Source organism: Tupaia chinensis, unplaced genomic scaffold, assembly GCF_000334495.1.
Source record: "Tupaia chinensis unplaced genomic scaffold, TupChi_1.0 Scaffold000635_1, whole genome shotgun sequence".
Classification (NCBI taxonomy): Eukaryota; Metazoa; Chordata; class Mammalia; order Scandentia; family Tupaiidae; genus Tupaia; species Tupaia belangeri.
In genome coordinates this window covers 872415-892521 of record NW_006160155.1, presented here as the reverse complement: position 1 = coordinate 892521, position 20107 = coordinate 872415, and the positions used below count along the sequence as shown (strand labels likewise).

Here is a 20107-nt window from a genome sequence, read left to right as displayed (position 1 = left end):
CCAATAAAATATTCTTGTAATAGACCTTAAAACTGGGGCCATCAGGTGGCATGGTGGTTAAGGCACTGGAGCACCAAATTGCCAACCATGGTTTCAGTCCTGGACCTGGCGGCTTGGTTTATTTCTCTCTCTCTTTCTTTACTTGTTCTTTCTTTCTTTCTTTTTTTTTTTTTTTTTTTTTTTTTTTAAGATTTTTATTGCAGGCTGCATGAGCTTTCTGGAGAGAGATAGAGAGAGGGAAAGTGAGCCCCTTCAGGGGTGGGGGTGGGGGGGAGGTGGTCACACCACAATCCCTTCTCCTCCTGGAATTTTGGGTACGTACCAACATGTACCTGGCCTGTCTTTCAAGCAGCTGGGTTCAGGACTTGAATCATGATGACGGTTATGTGGGACCCAGTGCCTTAAACACCATGCCACCTGGTGGCCTGACTTTGACCTCTTTCAGGAGATAATTCTGGGGAACTGGGGTAAAAATACTGTTTTAAACAGCACCCCATTTATCAGAACCTGTTTGTTGTTTGTGATTCCCCATCACGGTTCTTGGTAAAGAAGCAACAACCATTTTTCCCCATCCTACGGGATAGCAAACCTGGAAACAGGGCTGCCCACAAAAGAAAATGGCAGAAAAACTTCCTTTTTGCATAATGTATTCATTTCAGAATTCAGACCATCAGAAATTGAACTTGACTCTTTTTTTTTTTTAAATTAAAGTATATTTATCTCTGGCCCCTTTTATTTTAGATCCCTATTTTCTTCTTTTCCATTTACCCTTCTTTTCTCATCACCAAATCCAGAGTTCCTGTGGTTATCCACTAGTTAAAGACAGATCATATATATTTTTTATTTTAAAAGAAAAAAGAGGAGGGGAGGAAGGGAGGAAGAAGATCGAAATGTAACAGTCCAAATAAGTCATCTCTGTATGCTTAGGATTATGATAGTTTTATTTTTCTATAGTCATATATTACCACTGAAAACTTTTACATAATGGCATTTGTTAATTTTATAACTAAGGAAATAAAGATATTTTTAAAAGAAAATGTGAAATCTGAAATAAAAGATATTAACAGACTATTCTTAACCTTACTGAGACTAACTGAAGAGAGTTACGCATCTTCATTTAGGAACTTTGGATGTGAAAAAGACTCATCCTATGTTTTTTTTTGAGAGGTTTTTGCTATAGGGTGCGTGTGCTCGCCAGAAAGAAAGCAAGAAATCACCCCCCAGGGAGGATGGCCACGCCGCAATCCCTTCTCCCCCATTCTCCTCTCAGGATCTTGGGCACGCATGTACATGCGCCCAGTGTGAGTTTAAGCCACCGGGTCCAGGACTCAAACCGCGGTCAACTACATGGGAGTTCAGTGACAGAGCCATTACTCCAACTGCTGGTCCCCATCCTATGTATTTTTAATGTATTTATCTAGGATTACTAGGAAAAGAGTTATTTCACATTACAGAAATTTTCCAATAAAACAGTTTCCTTTAAATGATTTCTAAAACTTTAAACTTTTAAAATAAACACCTTTTAAAAACAATATATAGTTTTTAATATACACAGTATGCAGTTAAAGTAGTTTTACCATGCTTATGATAAAAATAAGTCTTCTGTCCCATCCCCAAAACAAACCTAATTCTTGCTCTCAGAGGCAACCACTGTACTCATCCAGCCGTTACATCTGGCACTGTCTTTCAGTGGCACACTCCCGTCATCCATATGTACTTACTCTCTCATGCTCTTAATATTATTTCACAATACTAATTAAAGAAGTTATTGGCTTTTACTTTTTTTTTTAATTGGCTTTTACTTAATGTAAGTTTGTAAATATTGGATCACTGGAAAAGTCATGACCCATTTTTTGCATAGAAAAAATATGTAATGACTTTTCTGACAATCCAATACCATCAGTAGAGAGATTATTAAATTCCTTTCTTGGGCCAGGCAGGCAGTGTGGTGATTAAGGTGCCTGGATCCCACATAGCTAACTGTGCAGTTCGAGTCCCAGAACCAAAGGCATGAAAAACAAGCCAGGTGTAGGCCAGGAGGTGGTGAGGTGGTTAAGGCACTGGATTCCCACATGGTCAACTGCAGTTTGAGTCCCACACCCAGTAGCTTGAAAATCACACTGGCCACGTGTGTGTACCCAAAATCTTGAAAGGGAAAGGGATTGTAGTGTGCCATTTCCCCAGGGAGTGAGTTCTCACTTTCCCTGTCTGTGTCTCTCTCTAGAGAGGAAGCGAGTGTACATGCCTTATGGCAGAAACCTTAAAAAAAAAAAAGGAAGAAAAGAAAAATAAGCCGGGCGCATGTGTATGCCTGCCCCAAATGCCAAGGAAAATGGACTACAGCTTTGTCATCCCCCTTGGGGAGTACTTTCTCACTTCCCTCCCCCTTGCAAGCACAAGCGCCAGCATCCTAAAACAAAATTTAAAAAAAAAATTTATTTCTTGTACAACTTCTTATAATTCTCTGACTCTGACAAATACATTTTTTTTCAGTTTGTTATTTCCTGTGTGCCTATCACTAATTCATCCACAAATTATTTCAATTCCAATTTTTCTTTAGGTAGAATTCTTAGAATTCTTCTCTTTCTAACTCTGATTAAGAATAATCATATTTTCTAGTCTTTCTTCATGATGTTTTCTTGGAATAAAATTCAACTTTTATCTTGGGGATTCCTCTTTCCTATATGGAGTTCCTGAATCCCATATGTCCTCTTTATTTTTTTAAATTTTGGCTATAGCGTGTGTGTGCTCACCAGAGAAACAAAGAGAGAGAGAGTGAGAGAGAAACTGAAAAAGCACCCTCTAGGGGGGATAGTGATGCTGCGATCCCTCCTCCATTTTCCTCTTAAGATCATGCGCACGCATGCACCAACACCTGGTATGTTTTTCAAATCACCAGATCCGAGACACAAACCACATAGTCCTCTGGGTTTTTGTTTTGTTTTGTTTTAAAGAGATTTTTGTTATAGCGTACTTGTGCTTGCCAGAAAGACAGAGGAGAGAGACAGAGAAAGTAAATAAGAAATCATGCCCGGGGGGGATGACCACTCCACAATCCCTTCTCCTCCATTCTCCTTTACAATTCTGGGCATGCACATACATATGCCCAGTCTGGGACTCTAACCACAGGGGTCATAAGGGAGTCCAGCACCTTAACTGCTACATACACGACCTGCTGGTCTCTCTTTTTAAATTTTTTTAATTTGCCAGAGGGCATGTACACTCACCAGACACAGAGAGACAGAGGGAGGAAGAGAAAGCACTTCCTAGTGAGGCATGGTCAAGCCACAATCCCTTCTTCTCCATTTCTCCCCTTTTGTGATGTGGGGCATGCACACACATGCACTTAACTTGTCTTTCAGGTTGTTGGGGCTGGGACAGGATCCATACCAGTGGACCTTGTGGGATCTGGCTCCCCCAAACATCAAGCCACAGAGCTGGCCCTGAATTTTCCTTTTGTGTAGTCCCTACTGTCTTATAGAAAGCAAATTTCTGAACCGAGAATAGGAATGATTATTATTATTATCTTAAATGCTCTTCTGTTAACTATTTTATGTTTCCCAATTTCCTTTCTTCTGTTTGCACTGGTCTGTTTTCCTTAAATATATGGTTTTTCTGACTGATGATTCATAATCGGCATTGAAATACCTAAACAACAAAAAAAAGACATTCTGTGTGCATGGACTAAGCTTGATCAAATTGTGGATTTCTCTGTCCCTGGCACTGAGTGATGCCTGGTGCCTTCTGTTGATTTTCTGGAGTTCCATAGTACAAATAAACTCACCTCTTGGGCATTGCCACTCCCACCTGACTCTCACAACAGGCACCTAGCTATCTACTTTCCAAACTTACATTATTATCACTATTTTTGCCTTCGAGGGATTATAGTTTATTTCTCTTTTATTGTCATGTTAGTGAAGTATCACAAGGAACATGTCAAATGTGTATTCAATCCCTTATATTTATTTCAATGCAAACCTTTTAAAAATTCATTATACATGTATAAGCCTTTTTTTTCCCCTGAAATTTAATTTCCTTCGTTAGTTCAGAATCATCAGTATGAACACTGACTATTAAGCTCTACACAGTCTAATGACCTCAGGGACTACTGAGAAATGAAGGGCAGTTAAATTCCAGATTGATGTGGTTTTTCTATTATTTATGTTTGCTTTTTATAGTGCTTCTATTTCCTCTCTTGCTATTACGGTTATGAGCTGTCTTTTCATTGCTGTTGCTGGGCCTGCCTCTAGAAACATACCTGTCTCCTAACTTCCTGTTTATAATGTGTTGAAGCTCATGAGATTATGTAAAATAAGTTTCAGAAACAGAGCCTGAAACAAAGATCAACGTAAAAGTGACTTACAAGAAGTGCTCCCAAGGAAAATCCAAAAGCTAGGAGGACATGAGATTGAGAGCAAGGAAGCAAAGCAAAGGTGAGACATTAAAGAAACCCTGTGGGGAACCTTAGAAAGGGTAACCTTGGCTAAAACATATGCGGAATTTGGGACAATGTAGGTCCAATCTAAATGTTCTAATTACAACAAAGAGAAATGAAATATTTATATCCCACCTCATCAATCATTTATTAAGGATGGTTGCTTAAGGGATACAAATTTCCAAGCATTTTTGGCTTTCTTTTCTAGCAGGCAAAATGTATCCCAACAGCCCAAGAGCAACTCTCTGACAACCCCCTAACAAAGAGATGCAGCTGCTGAATGTTGGGAGTATTAATGTGCAAGAAAACGTAAGCGGCCGCTGTGGTGATACAGTGGTAGCACACCACTCCATGATGCTGTAGCCATGTGGAAGATAAGAGTTTGGTTCCTGGGTTGATCTGTGCATGCTGTGTGCATGTACACTTGCCTGTAATCCTGGCTGGCTGTGAAGGTAGGGGACAGGAGAGCAGCATGAAACCTTATCTAGCTAGCACCAAGGTTTGACTTATGCCCATAACTTCCAAATCTTGGCCTAGATCTCTCTCTGAACTCTATGTCCACCTCTTACTTGACATTTGACTTGGTGTAAAATACCTCAAGCTTGACAAGTCTCAAACCAAACCCTTAATTTTCTTTCGAAGTCAGCTCCTCCCCCAGTTTTCCCATCTCTGTAAATAGCAACTAAATCCTTTCAGATGCACAGGTAAAAAAAATCCAGGAATAATCCTTGACTTCTCTTTTTCTTTTATACCCAATATCCAATTTCATCAGCAAATCCTGTTAGCTCTACTTTAAATATATACGCAGAATTAGACTCTTCCCCATCATCTCTCACACTACCTAATCAATCCATCATTTTCCCTGCAGAAAATTCAATAATTTAACTAGTTCCCAACCTACCCCTATTCTTAATACAACAACTAGAAGAATCTTTTAAAATGAAAAGTTAGGGGCTGGCTTTGTAGCCTAGTGGTTAATACAGCTAGATCCCACATAGCCCATAGCACAGTTTGAATCCAAAACCGAGTGGCTTGAGAAACACACCAGACGTGTGTATATGCATGCCCAAAATCCTAAAAGGAGGGAAAGTTGAAGAAGGAAGGATAACAGACTGACCATGCCCCAATTGGGGTACCTTCTCCCCTTCTCTTGTAGTCTCTTTCCATCAAGTACATGTGCCCTTGTTAATAAAAAAAAATTAATTAAAAAAAAACACACACACAGAAGTTACATTACCCTCTTCATTTCAATCCTCTCCAATGGCTTTGTTTTCACTTACACTGAAAGTTAATGTCCTCAAGATGGTCTCCAAGTCCCTACACAATCTGAGTTTGAGTCTCTTCTCAGACCTCATCTCCAACTGCTCTCCCCAATTCTGACTCATCCTTGCTTAAATATGCCAGTAAAGTGGCCACCAGGTGGCATGGTGGTTAAGGCACTAGACTCCCATGTGGCTTACCTCAGTTTGTATCCTGGAACGAGTGGCTTGCTTTCTCACTTTCCCTCTCTCTGTATGTCTCTCTCTGGTAAGTGCTTGTGTACCATAGCAAGTTAAAAAATAATCATAATAAATAAAATTAAATACATAATTAATTTTAAAAATGCCAGGCACATTCCCAGTTCAGGATTTTTGCACCTGTCTATTTCCCTGCCTAGAGTACTCTTTTCCCAGATATCCACATGCTTTCTTCCTTATTTCCTTAGGGTCATCTGTTTACAGTTGGGAAAACTGTATAGAACAAGAAAGGAAGTAAAGGAATCTAAAAGCAAAAACAGTTTTTAATAAATTCTCCTTATTTTAGCATCACCCCTTCAGCTCCAGTATCCAGAGCTTAGAGAAATCTACAATATAAATTGGGTTGGTTCACAGTTTTCCCCATTGCTATTTTAGTAGGTTATTTTAGGTTTGCTAGTTGCTACTCATTCATCCACTTTTGAACTTCCAAAAATGAATAGCTATTTTGTCTTCTGTTGTTCACACCATCCTGTGGGCTTATAATTCAAAAAATAAAAACAAAGAACTCTTTAGTTTTAGTTGCAGATTGAAAGGGGGGAAAATGTGATGTGTGTGTTATTTTACCAGCTTTTCCCCCTTATTTTTCTTTTTAGAAACAGAGTCTCATTATACTGCCAAGGCTGGCCTTGGACTCGTGATCCTCCTTTCCCAGCCTCCCTAGTAGCCGAGCTATAGACCCAGCTTATTCTATGTAAATATGGACAGTTTAAATGGATTTCATTAAAAAAACACATATGCTGCAAGGCAAAAACTTTTATAAAAACTAACAAGAGCACTTTAAATTAAAAAAAAAAATCACAAATACAAGAATAGTCCTGAGTGTTTATTGTTCTATTATTACTTTTCATATATTATACATATACTATATTCCTTTTTAATGTGTTAGTATGTAATAATAAGAGAAAACTATAAGTCCATTGTACTGTTTGTGATAATTCCAATTCCTTTGGTGATATAAGAGAACACCTATATTTCTGGAAAAACAGAACCCTGTTTATCACTAAAAAAAAGCCACTGAGTCTCATTTATTACAAACATCATTCCAAAAATGATGTTTATTACAAACAGCATTAAAATCTGAACTATCCAAGGAGCTACACCTGTAGAAAAATCAATTAGGCACTTCCCTAGGATTAAGGCCTAATTTACTCTATATGGAAAAGGTGACATCAAAGCATGCCTTTTTATATCACCAAATAAAGCAAATGGAAAGTATTTGTCAATCGTGACAACAAACAACATAATCATAAATATATTATCACTGATGTTATTATACCAACATTCTACAAATGTAGCAACTAGAAACAAAGCTTACCTGTCCAAGAATATATCTGGGAGTGGTGGATAGGTCTGCATGTCAGGCACTCGCTCATGGACTATAACCATAATGAAAGATGTAAACCCGAACACTATAAAAACATATATACAACTCAGTATGGTCTTCCAGTACTCTGGGTCCAATCTTCGAACAGAATGTTTGTTTTTCCCATTCATGTACTGGTACTGATCGGAATTCAAGTCAGTGATGGGTCCATCACAGTCATGTGGAGGCTCCCCATTACAGAGCCAGTCTGCACTCTGAAGAGCACTGATGAAAGGGGTCATGGAACCCATGGGACTGTCACTGTTGTAGCCCATCTCTTCTAAAACATCGATATGTATTTTCTGCAATTTTCGGACTGACAGCATCAACCTTTTAATGTCCCCTAAAACTTTGATTTCCAGAGGAGGAGACCGGAGATCGTACTCAGTCAACGTGAGCAATGTGATTCCATCAAGTCGGTGCTTATTGCATAAAATGTCCACATATTCAAAAAATCCTTCATCCTTCAGCCACACAGCTACATGCTTGGTAGTCCAGCGGCGAATGCAGAGTTGATTAGGACCTGCCATTTCCTCCTCCACTGCCTGTAAAGGGAAAAGAGGAAAACAAAACAAAAAAGTCAGTGTGTTCTAACAACTTCTCTGAAGACCACATAAACATACCAGAAACAGTAATTTACCTATATTGCTTTATTGGCTTCTAGAGTAGAAGAAAAAAAAATTTAATACCAAGTGGTTTTCAATAGACTAATATTTTAAAACTTTATGCATATAATCTCAATAGCAGATGAAAGGCTAATGATGAAACATTTTTACAGAAAGTACTTTGCATATGGCTTTTCTATAGCCCTACTGGCCATAACTCAATTAAAAAGTCTATAGTTAAGAACAACTGAAAAAAGAATTCCACTTTGGGAACCAGCAGTCAGCATAATGGCTATGTCACTGGACACCCACGTAGTCGACCGCAGTTCACGTCACGGACCCGGTGGCTTAAAACTCATGCCGGACGCGGGTGCGTGCGTGCCCAAGATCCCGAGAGGAGAATGGAGGAGAAGGGATTGCGGCATGACCATCCCCCCTGGGGGGTGATTTCTCGCTTTCTGTGTCTGTCTGGCGAGCGGACGCGACCTACAGCGAAAACCTCACCAAAAAAAAAGAGAGAGAGAGAGAAAAATAAAAGAATTTCACTTTAATACTTTTTTTTTTTTTAATTTCTAGAGAGATTTTTTTACTATAGCTCACAAGTGCTAGCCAAAGAGACAGAAAGCGAAAAATTGCCCCCCTGGGGTGATACCACAATCCTTCTCCTCCACACTACACCATTGTGGCCACACCACAATTCCTTCTCTTCCATTTTCCTCTTGGGATTCTGGGCAGGCATGCATGCACACTCCTGGTTTGAGTTTTAAGGCTCTGGGTCCGAGACTTAAACCATGGTTAACCATGTGGGAATCCAGCGACATAGTTATTACACCATCTTCTGGTTCCGTATTTTAATACTTTTCATAAAATGAGCTACACAGAAAGATTTGTTATATGCAAAACAAACAAACAAACAAACAAACAAATAAATAAAATTATTTTACTTCTTTCTGAAATCTTCCAAGTTCATGGAAAAAGTATCTCTCTACCCTGGGGGGAAGGGCACAAAAGCAAAGTAATTGCAATTCAGGAAACCTTTTAGATTAGGCATATTTCTTTTCTTTTCTTTTTGTTTTTAAAGAATTATTTTATTTAACTTTATTTATTTATTTTAATTTTACCAGAGAGGGACAGAGCGAGAGAGAGAGAGCAAGAGGCAGAGAGCAGGGGTGGGGGGAGGGAAAGTGAGAAAGTAAGCTTCCAGGTCCGGGACTCGAACCGTGGTCAGCCATGTCAGAGTCCAACGCCCTTAACCACCATGCCACCTGCCAGCCCCAGATTAGGCATATTTCTATCTACTACCACATAATGCTTTCTACTTTACATTAGATATAAGTTTGAATCTTAATAATGGTTCAGTTCCTTCTGTCTTTTTTTTTTTAGAAGTTTTTGCCTTAGGGCATGTGTACTGGGGTGGTGTGGAGGGGAGAGAAAGACAGATACAGTGAGAGGGAAAGTGAGAAATCACCTCCCAGGGGCGGGGGGTGGCCATGCCACAATCCCTTCTCCTCTATTCTCCTCCCAGGATCTTGGGCACACATGCACAAGAGCCCAGTGTGAGTTTCAAGCCACCTGGTCTAGGACTTGAACTGCAGTTGGCAGTGTAGGAGTCAAGTGACATAACCGCTATACCATCTGCTGGCCCCTCTATGTCTTGAATATCAATGACAGAACTGAATAAAGCATTTCATCCATAACTGTCACCGAGATTTTAATGACAAAAATTGTTAAAAATGACATTTCAATGTACTCAAAAATGTCATGACCCAAAACTTCATACTGTGGTTATACAAGACCAGTAACACACTATGTTTGAAAAACTACTAATAATTTTTACTATTTGGTCCCACATAGCTCTGTTTATATTCTTTTTCTATTGTAAAACTTGCAATTACTTTGGCCTATATCAGTTTTATATATCAGACAAATGGGAGACAAAGGCCTGCATGGGAAAAAAAATTGTTTTTTAAAAAATTTACTGTAGGGTGTGTGAGCTCACAGGAGGGGGTGTTGAGAAAGCATCCCCACTGGCAAGGGATGACCATGCGACAGCCCTTTCTCCTCCATTCTCCTCTTGGGATTTGGGGCAAGTATGCACAAGCACCCATTGTGTTTTTTCAGGTCCAGGACAGAACGGTGTGGTTGGTCATGTGGGATCCAGCTCTCTTAACCACTATGCCATCTGGCTAGCCCAAAACCTATTTCTTAAAACTCCTTTCTCAACCACTGAAGCCTATGGGTTTCCTGACATTTTCCAGATCTCTAAAGACTGTATTTCCTTTCAAAAAGCCTTTTTTTCCCTTGAGAGACAGATTTTTGGTATAGGCTGCATGCACTCACCAGAGAGACAGAGAAACAGTAGGCAAGAAATCACTCCCCATGGGGAATGGCCACACTGCAATCTCTTCTCCTCCATTCTTCTCTTAGGATCTCATGTGAGTTTTAAGCCATCAGGTCCGTGACTCGAACCATGGTCAACTCCGTGAGAATATAGCAAAGTAACCATTGTGCCATCTGCTGGTCCCCGAAATGCTTTTTCTTTTTTTTGAAAAAAAAAAAAAAAAAAAAAAGCAAAAAAAAAAACATGGTAGGTAAAATTCAAAGCAAAAAAAAAAGAAAGAAAGAAAGAAAAAAAAAAAAGAAATGATATGACCGTCATGTGCCTACACCAAAGCTTGGGAAAAAAAAAAAAATTCCAATACAAATATTCTTCTTAATCTGGATATTAGTCACACAGGTATGTTCTTTCTGTGAAAATTCAAGTTGTATACCAATGACCTATGTTTTTCTACATATACATTAAACTTTATTTTTAAAAAGTTTCTTTTAGGGCCAGCAAGTGGGGTGGTCATTAAGGTGCTGGATTCCCACATGCATGGTCCTCTTTGAGTCCAGGACCAGGCAACTTGAAAATCATACCGGGTGCATGTAAATGTGTGTACGTGCTCAAAATCTTGAGAAGAGAATGGAGGAGAAGGAACTGCAACATGTCTATTCCCCCAGAGTGCAATTTCTCACTTTCCCTCTCTCTGTCTCTCTGTCTCTCTAGCAAGCATACATGGCCTATGACAAAAAACTAAAATAATAAATCCTTTAAAAAGCAAACAAAATATTAATACAAAAGAATTATTCTGTAGGACAAATGAATGTCCTTCAGGATGCCCTGGGTGCTATCAGATGTATAACTTCCTCTCCTCCCAGATGTGTAACTTCTGATTTTGGTGTCTATCACTACCTTCCGACATGATTCTTAGCAACGAAGACCTTCTGCTTCCCTATGTGGAGGTAAGTAAAAAGTTGAAACTGTCCTACATTCTTCTACCAACACAAACTTTTATCACACAGACTTACATAATCACTTGGCAAAGGCAGACATTAACTACATGAGCACCACTTGTATCATTAGAACTATTCAGAAAATAAGAAATACACTTGGATAAAATTGTCCTACAGATAAATGCCATGAAAATATCAGTTAGTCATTAGATATTTATCTCTTAATTACTAAAAAGCCATCTTAGTTTTTTGAAAGACTTACATCATATTTTGTTTCCAAATAGATATCTTAATATATTTAATATAATTTAACATTATCAATCCATATAGTTTTTCAGTTTTAGAAATTAACATTACCTCCATCTTCAACAAGTCTATATATTTTAAACAGTTGTCTAATTATTATATACTGTAAAGTTACAAAAATTCTTATTTCACTCTTTTTAGTTACAGTATATCATCAAGGAATTTTCATTTATTCACTTTAACACAGGGAACTTACATATTGGTATATTATATATTGTTTTCTATTATTTATTAAATATCATATAAACAATTCCATTAGAAATATGATTTTGCTATATTTTAGTTCACATACATACTAGATAGTTTCACCCTAACCACCGAGTACTTTTCCCAAAGGTAAGCTTGAGCAAAATTACTTCGTCCTTGAATACTAACAAGCACATGCTACAAACTCTGTAGTAGTGATGGTAAAGCTCATCTCACATAAAACAAGGCCGCGTTTCTTCGGTCATTCTATCTCTATATTGCTTCCTATCCCCTTTCTCTAACAGCTTACCACCAATGGGTTCCAGGTCACTCCCATCCTTGTAGCATTATTCTTCAGTATAGTTTCATCTCATACTCTGCTTACAATGGTGCTTCTTTCATTTTTTTTTTTTTTTCTGTATTAGCTCACTAGTTCTTTATGATCTCAATCAGCCTAAACAGCTTTGATGCGAACATTTTGGCCACTAGAAAATAGGAGTTCTCATATGTGGTGGAGCCTCCTGGAAGTCTTTGAGCCTGCTGTGGGAAAGCCCTGGAAGCATGACACATACTACTGTTCTGCTTCATCAGGTCAGAGCACATCCTTTAATTGTATGCTAGCACATAATCATTAGAGGCCCATACTAAATCACTACTTAGCTAACACTGTGGAAGCCTGCATTAAAGAGGTGTATTAAAAGATGATAAAAAGCTTTAGAGTCCATGTAATATTCATGTTGTACCATAGGAATTACAGGGAACAGGAGACTGAACAAAGAATAGGACAGATACGGGTTTCAGACAAATCCATAAAATGGAGAAATTAGGTTAGTAAATATTTAAGAATGCTTTCAGTTTCAACCAATCATTGATAAAAATTGATTTTCAGTTAAAGAGACTTCTGTTTCTGGCCAAGATATATCAAGGACCAGATTTACCCTCTAACCTAAAAAATACAGATGAAATATTCAAGAAGAAAGTTTCAAGACACTGAACATCAGAAAAATTCCTGAAATGGGAAATAAATAAGGTGAGCCCAACCACCCCACCTTACTGCCTTGAGAGCTTCTAGGTCATGAGAGGTACAGGACAGAAAACCCAGATGAGCCCAGCAGAACCACTGAGTGAGCAGATGGAACTGAGAGTGTGAGGTGTCAAGGACAGCTGTTTGTGGAACAGAATACTGGATAGGAGAGAGAGACACAGAAAACTCCAGAGATCTCCCTAGAATCTCTCTTGAATATTCAGCTGAATGCTGATCAGTGCCATGTACTAATATATCAGAAACTAACCAATGTCAAGGAAATACCATCCCAAAGGATTCCCAGTACTCTCACAAGGCCTAGAAAAGTCCTATCCCAAAAAGCAAGACTGAAAGAAAAAAAAAAAATCCATGATTCAGAGAGTTTTGGGTAGGGTACACTGAAAGATCTTGCCTTACAGCAACCCTCTGAAGTAGTAAGGCAAAATGAACCCCAAAGCAGTGGTTCTCAACTGGGGCAATGTTCCCCATTCCTTAGTACACTTGGCAATGTTTGGATACATTTCTGGTTGTCACAACCGAAGGAATGCTACTGGTACTGAAGGGTAGAGGTTAGGACCAACAGATGGCATAATGGTTACATCACTGGACTCCTATGTAGTCAACCATGGTTTGAGTACCAGACCTGGTGGCTTAAAACTCATAACAGGCACATGTGTGTGCACGCCCAAAAATCTCAAGAGGAGAATGGGAGAAGAGACTGTGGCATGGCCACCCCCCTGGGGGATGATTTCTTGCTTTCTGTCTCTATCCGGTGAGCACATGTGCACTACATCAAAAAAACTCTCATAAAGAAAGAAAGAAAGAAAGAAAGAAAGAAAGAAAGAAAGAAAGAAAAAGTAGAAGTCAGAGATGACATTAAACAGTCTATAATGCACAGCACTCCCTTGCCTCCAGCCACACACACACACACATACACACACACACAAAGAATTAATTATTTGGGTCAAAGTATCATAGTCTGCTACTGAGAAACCCTACCCTAAACTAAACATGTCTTTAATCCAGCCTAACAATTTTTTTTATTATTACATTTAATCACTGTCCATCTTTACAGCATACAAAATGAATTTTCCCAGCATGATACCCTGCATATTACTCCAAAGATATTACTGAACACATTATCATCAACAGATTGATTATCAACAGATTAATTTTCCATTTTTGTGTCCGTAAAACGTTTTTGCCTTGATTCTCCAGTCTAACAAATCTTAAAAGCAAGACTCAAAGGATCAAATTATTTTCAAGTAATTTAATTGCATCCCACAATAAAGTTTGATGGTATTAATAAAAATATGGAAGTATACAGAACCCAACAGGTAATATTCACGTCTGGCATTCAGTTAAACATTATAAGGTAGACCAGCTCTGTGGCCTAGTAGTTAAGGGAACCAGATCCCACATGGCCAATTGCACAGTTTGAGTCCTAGACCTGGCAGCTTGAAACATAATAGGCACGTGTGCACGTGTGCCTCAAATCCCAACCAGATGGAGAAAGGGAGGAAGAGGGATTGCAGCGTGTGGAGAGCAATTAGTCTGAAAACATGCTCCATATAATTTCTCTAATCTTTTTTGAGAGACAATCTATTAAACACATGTGACTTCCTTTAGTTCAATATTGGGCAGTATGGGGTACTGAGTATCAACAACAAAATAACCATTAACAGCAGGCAAATACAACTTTCGTATGTAAATGCTTCTTAAGAGCCCTGCTAAAGTAACTTACAAAAGCGTGTTTCTGCATGTGTCTACAGGCCACATGTTTTCATCACATGTTTTCAAACTGGCTGCTCTCCACAGCAGTGTGACTATGTCCCACTGGGACATGTTTCCACTCTCTTCAGCAAATTGGAAAAAAAATTATTATGCATACAAAAAAGCAGGAAACTATTTACTATAATAAGGAGAAAAATAATTCAATCAAATCAACGAATAACTGACATAGATAATATAGTTAGCAGATGAAGAAATTAACTTATATGAGAATTATGTGTTACATGTGTTTGAAAAGCTAAATATAAAAAATGGACATATAAAAGACCTGAATAAAACTCATAGAGATAAAAGTACATTATCCGGGGCCAGCAGGTGGTGTGGTGGCTAAGGTTCTGGACTCCCAGCTGATTGAATGGTTCAAGTCCCAGACCTGGCAGGTTGCTTTCTGACTTTCCCTTTCTCTCTGGTCAAGTTAAATACATAATCATAAAATTAAATTAAAAAAATTATATTATCTGTGATGAAAAATACACTAGATGAGATCAACAGCTGATCAGACACTGCAGAAAATAACTACCTGGTGGCATAGTTGGTTACAAAATGAACTGAACTGTTGGAAGCCATATGACCAACCAAGGGTTTGTATCCTGAGTCAGCCTGAAAACACATCAAGTGTGTGTGCATGTACCCAAGAGTCTGAAGAACTGGAGGGCCAGGGAAAAGGGACTGTACCATAAGGAGACTGCTCAGGGTGCTTTCTCTCTCTTTCCTCTCTCTCCTGTGAATAATAAAACGTTTAAAATTTTAAAGAAAGAAAGAAACAGAAATAGAAGAGAACTTTGAAAGAGAAAATATTATTCAGCCTTAAAAAGGAAGGACATTCAGGATGGCTTGTGACACTGTGTTAAGGAAGCCAGATTCCACATGACCAACAGCTTAGTTCAAGACCCGGACTCAGTGGCTTGAAAAATATGCTTAGCATGTGTGCATATATGCCAAAAATCCCAAGAGAAGGATGGAGGAGAAGGGATTATGGTGTGGTTAACCCCACTGGAGATGCTTTCTCACCTTCCCTCTTTTGCTTTCTAGCCAGCTCATGTGCCCTATAGCAAAGTTTTTAAAAATGTAAAAAGGAAAGAAATTCTGGGGCTGGTTTCATGGCCTAGCGGGCTAGAAGCTGGGGCCCACATGGCTGAACGTGATTTGAATCCCAGCCCCAGTGGCCTGAAAAACACACTAGGCATGTGTGCATATGTGCCCCAAATCCCAAAAGAGTGGAGAAATGGTGAAGGAATTAGAGTGTGACCATTCTCCATGGAGGGTGCTCTCTCCCTTTCTCTCTGGTGAGCACACACACCCTTTGGCAGAATAATACATACATACATACCTAAAGCTACAAAAAATATATTCTGGGTCCAGTCAGTGGTGCTGTGGTAAAATGCAGTATTTTGTGAGGCTGACTCACATGGGAAGTCTGTGTTCATGTCTGAGACCTCCCTGAGTATGTAAGGCCTGTGTGTGGCCATGATCTGGGTTAACTGAAGCTAGAGGTAGAGTGGCATCAAAATCCTGTTGGGGTGCTTGCTGTCTGTCTCTCATTTGTTTACTCATGAAAGAAACAAAACAAAAAAAAGAGAAAGAAATCCTGACACATGCCACAACATGGATGAACCTCGAAGACATACTATGTGAAATAAGTCAGACACAAAAAGACAAATACTGTATGATTACACTTATATGAGGTATCTAGAATAGTCAAATTCATTGAGACAGAAAGCAGATAGTATTAGGGACGGGGGTTGTGGGTGTTGGGAGGGTGGTAGCAGTTAGTGTCTAATGGGTACAGGATTTCAGTTTGGGAAGATGAAACATTTCTGGAGGTGGATGGCGATAATGGTTGCCAAACAGTATGAATGTACTTAATACAACAAACTGAATATCAATCAATATTCAAAATGGTCACAATGGTCTGTTTTGTTGTGAAGCTTTACTAAGAACACACATCTGTCACACATGTATGAGGAAGCCAGTACTGCTGTGCCCAGCGGCTACAACTGTTTCTGAACCCTCACAAAGTTAGTGACTGAAAACTGGAGAATTATACACAAACACACAAACTTGAGGAAAGCGGGCCCTAGTTCACCTACTTTTCTCCATCTCATGTCATGAGCACCTAGGGACTGAATCTTGATTCACATTTAGAACTCTCACTGCAAGAAACCTGGGGATAACATTTAGCTTTTCAGGCTCTGTACTAGGAGACAACTGGAGGAAGATTGGAAAGCAGGCTGAGTACCATCTCACTATATCTCCCATAGACAATGAGTCAAGGGTGAGTCACAGAATGCAATGCTCCTTTTAGTCAAGATACCATTTCCAGTAGTGGCCAGATTGTCCTACAGCTTGTCAGTCATGGAAGCAGGGCAGGGCAAAGTCACTATCTTTGTGCAGTTACAGGCTGATTGTGATTAGTTTGTTAAACCTAACTACAGTATTTGTAGTCTTAATGTTGGAGGACACAAATGAGTTATTTAGGGGCTAGCAGGTGACAGGGTGGTTAAAGGCACTAGATTCCCACATGGCTGACCACGGCTCAAGTCCTGGACCTGGCAGCTCGCTTTCTTGCTTTCCCTTTCACTCTCTGTCTCTGTCTGGTCAAATTAAGAAATAATAATTACAAGGGGAATAAAAAAATAAATCATTATTTTAAAAACAAAACAAAACAAATGAGTTATTCATATTATTGTGAAGAGATCTGGGTTGTTCTACTGGGATACATTGAAGATCTTCTACTAAAGATTACATGCTAATGTTAAGGAATATCAGATTTAAAGTTAGTAGGCTTATGATAAACTTTTTTCATTTTGTCAAGTATGGCAATAAGAACATCACAGAATGTACTCTGCCAGCCATGGAATAGTGGTTAACTGTGAAGAGAATGAAGAAGAGACTGTGGCATGGCCATCACCCCCTGAGGGGGCAGTTCTCACTTTCTCCCCTACCACCCACACCCTGCCCCGTGAACACACACTCCCTCTAGCAAATAAAAAAAGAGAAGAAAATTTACTGAGCTCTTTCACACTTATATTTGGAGACAAAAGAAACAAATTTACTTGCTGAAAACTGCATTTATTGGGAACCAGCAGTTAGCGTAATGGCTATGTCGCTGGATTCCCACGTAGTCGACCGCGGTTCGCGTACCGGACCCGGTGGCTTAAAACTCACGCCGGGCGTGTGTGCGTGCGTGCCCATGATCCCGAGAGGAGAATGGAGGAGAAGGGATTGCGGCGTGACCATCCCCCCTGGGGGGGGATTTCTCACTTTCTGTCTCTATGTCTCTCTCTGTCTGTCTGGCGAGCGCACGCGCCCTATAGCGAAAATCTCTCAAAAAAAAAAATAAATAAATAAATAAAATAAAAAAATTTTAAAAAAACTGCATTTATTTTTTTACAGGCGTCAAAATTTTCTAACCGGAGTCCACCCAAAAGATAAGATATCTTTTGTTTCACTGTGTACAGAACAATCTGCTGCTTTTGCATATGTGGTGTCTATCCATGACTTGGAGCTAAGTTTGACTAATACCTATTGATAAGAGTCTGCTTGAATGGTCTATTCTCTAGGACCTTGATAATACAGTATTGACCTTTGATACTTGAGCAATTTCTTAGTTACTCGTGACTTCAGAACATACTTCTTTTAAATTTTATCTCAAATCAAAATGTTTCCTTTAGGGATCAGCAGATGGCCTAAATGGTTAAGTTGCTGGACTCCCATGTAGTCAACCTTGGTTCAAATCCCAGACCTGGTGGCTTAAAACTCATTGTGTGTGTGTGTGTGTGTGTGTTGTGTGTGTGTGTGTGTGTGTGTGTGTGTGTGTGTGTGTGCACGCGCATGCATGTGCATGCCCAAAATCTTGAGAAGAAAATGGAAAAGGGATTGTGGCATGGCCAAGCTGGGGGTGGGGGTGGGGTGATTTATCACTTTCTGTCTGTCTCTCTCCTATGAGTGCACGTGCCCTACAGCAAAAATCTCTCTCTTAAAAATAAAATGTTTCCTTTATATATATAATTAACATTTTGAAGAAGCATTAAGTTTTGCATTCAATACTTTTTAATGTGTATCAATTTTTTTTAAAGAATTATTTAACTTTATTTATTTTTAATCTGACCAGAGAGGAACAGAGTGAGAGGGAGGGAGAGGGAAAGTGAAAAAGCACATCCAGGACTCGAACTGAGGTCAGCCATGTGGGAGTCCAGTGACCTTAACCACCATGCCACCACCTGCCAGCGCTAATGTCGATCAAGTTTCAATGATGTAACTGACTGTGCTTTAGTATCTCAGATTCTTAGACAAAGGTGTTCCACTTTCAGAAGTCTAACCTAAGGCACTGCAGCACTATTTATACCAGAAATGAAACAGTGAACAACTGCCAATAATGAGGAGATGGACAAACTGTTTACCTACTCATCTGCCCATGGACACCTGAGTTGCTTCCATCTTTTGGCTATTATGAACAATGCTCATCTGAACACAGATATACAAGTACCTGTTCAAGTTTCTGCTTCCACTTCTTTTGAGTATATACCTAGAAGTGGAACTGCTGGCTCATATGGTAATTCTACTTAATTTTTGCTTTTCATCTAATTTCTTTCTTTCTTCCATGAGCAAGAGAGACAAAGACAGACTGGGGGAGGTGTACCCCCAACAGGGTCTTTCACAAAGCAATCCACTCCCAGCTTCCAACCAGCTCCAAATCATAGGAACATGCTCACCCAGAGTGTTTAGGAAGGCTTCTAGACATGAATCCAGAACCTTCCTATATGAGTAGCCTCACAGAGCACTGTACCATCAGGCCCATTCTGTTTAATTTTTTAAAGCCACTGTGGAAAACAGTGGCTGTACTATTTTACATTCCTACTATCAATATCAATTTTCTAAGTTCTCCACATTCTTGTTAATACTTGTTATTTTTTATTTGAGTTTTTTGATTTTTCAGACAAGGTATCACTACTATATTGTAATCCTCCTGCCTCAACCTCCCCAAGTCACTGGGAATTACAGGAGTACCACTGCACGCAAACTTTAGGTTGGACTGGGAATTGAACCTAGGCCTCCCATGTGGTCCCAACCTGTAGAGAACAGCATTTCAACAGCACACACCACTGCTTACACGTTACTACAGTTAGGGCTAAGTGAGAGTGTTTGTGTGGTAGTCATTATAATAGATATAAAGTGGTATCTTATTGTGGTTTTGATTTGATTTCAGTAATGACTAGAGAAGTTCGGCTTCTTTCTCCCTTCCTTTCTTCTTTTTTCCCTTCCTTCTTTTTTTTTTTTTTAAAGAATTATTTATTTGGGACCAGCAGTTAGCATAATGGCTATGTTGCTGGACTCCCATGTAGTCAACCGCGGTTTGAGTCCTAGACCCGGTGGCTTAAACTCACACCAGGCGCATGTGTGTGCGTACCCAAGATCCTGAGAGGAGAATGTTGGAGAAGGGACTGTGGCATGGCTATCTCCCCTGGAGGGTGATTTCTTGCTTTCTGTCTCTCTTTCTGGCAAGTGCATGCTCCCTACAGCAAAAACCTCTCCAAAAAAAAGAATCATTTATTTAATTTTATTTAGTCATTCATTTATTTTAATTTGACCAGAGAGAGACAA

At 39.3% G+C, this 20107-nt stretch overlaps 1 protein-coding gene across 3 annotated transcripts in view; it reads right to left on the bottom strand.

Annotated features, from left to right (window-relative positions):
* Positions 1–20107, bottom strand: part of SAMD8 (sterile alpha motif domain containing 8) — a 56604-nt gene that overhangs the window by 10446 nt on the left and 26051 nt on the right. For all 3 annotated transcript variants that reach the window (XM_014592020.2, XM_006159552.3, XM_027776165.1), the window contains exon 2: positions 7268–7860. In XM_014592020.2, the coding sequence (XP_014447506.1) occupies positions 7268–7845 (578 nt within the window). In that variant the 5' untranslated portion in view covers positions 7846–7860. The remainder of the gene's footprint in view (positions 1–7267; positions 7861–20107) is intronic.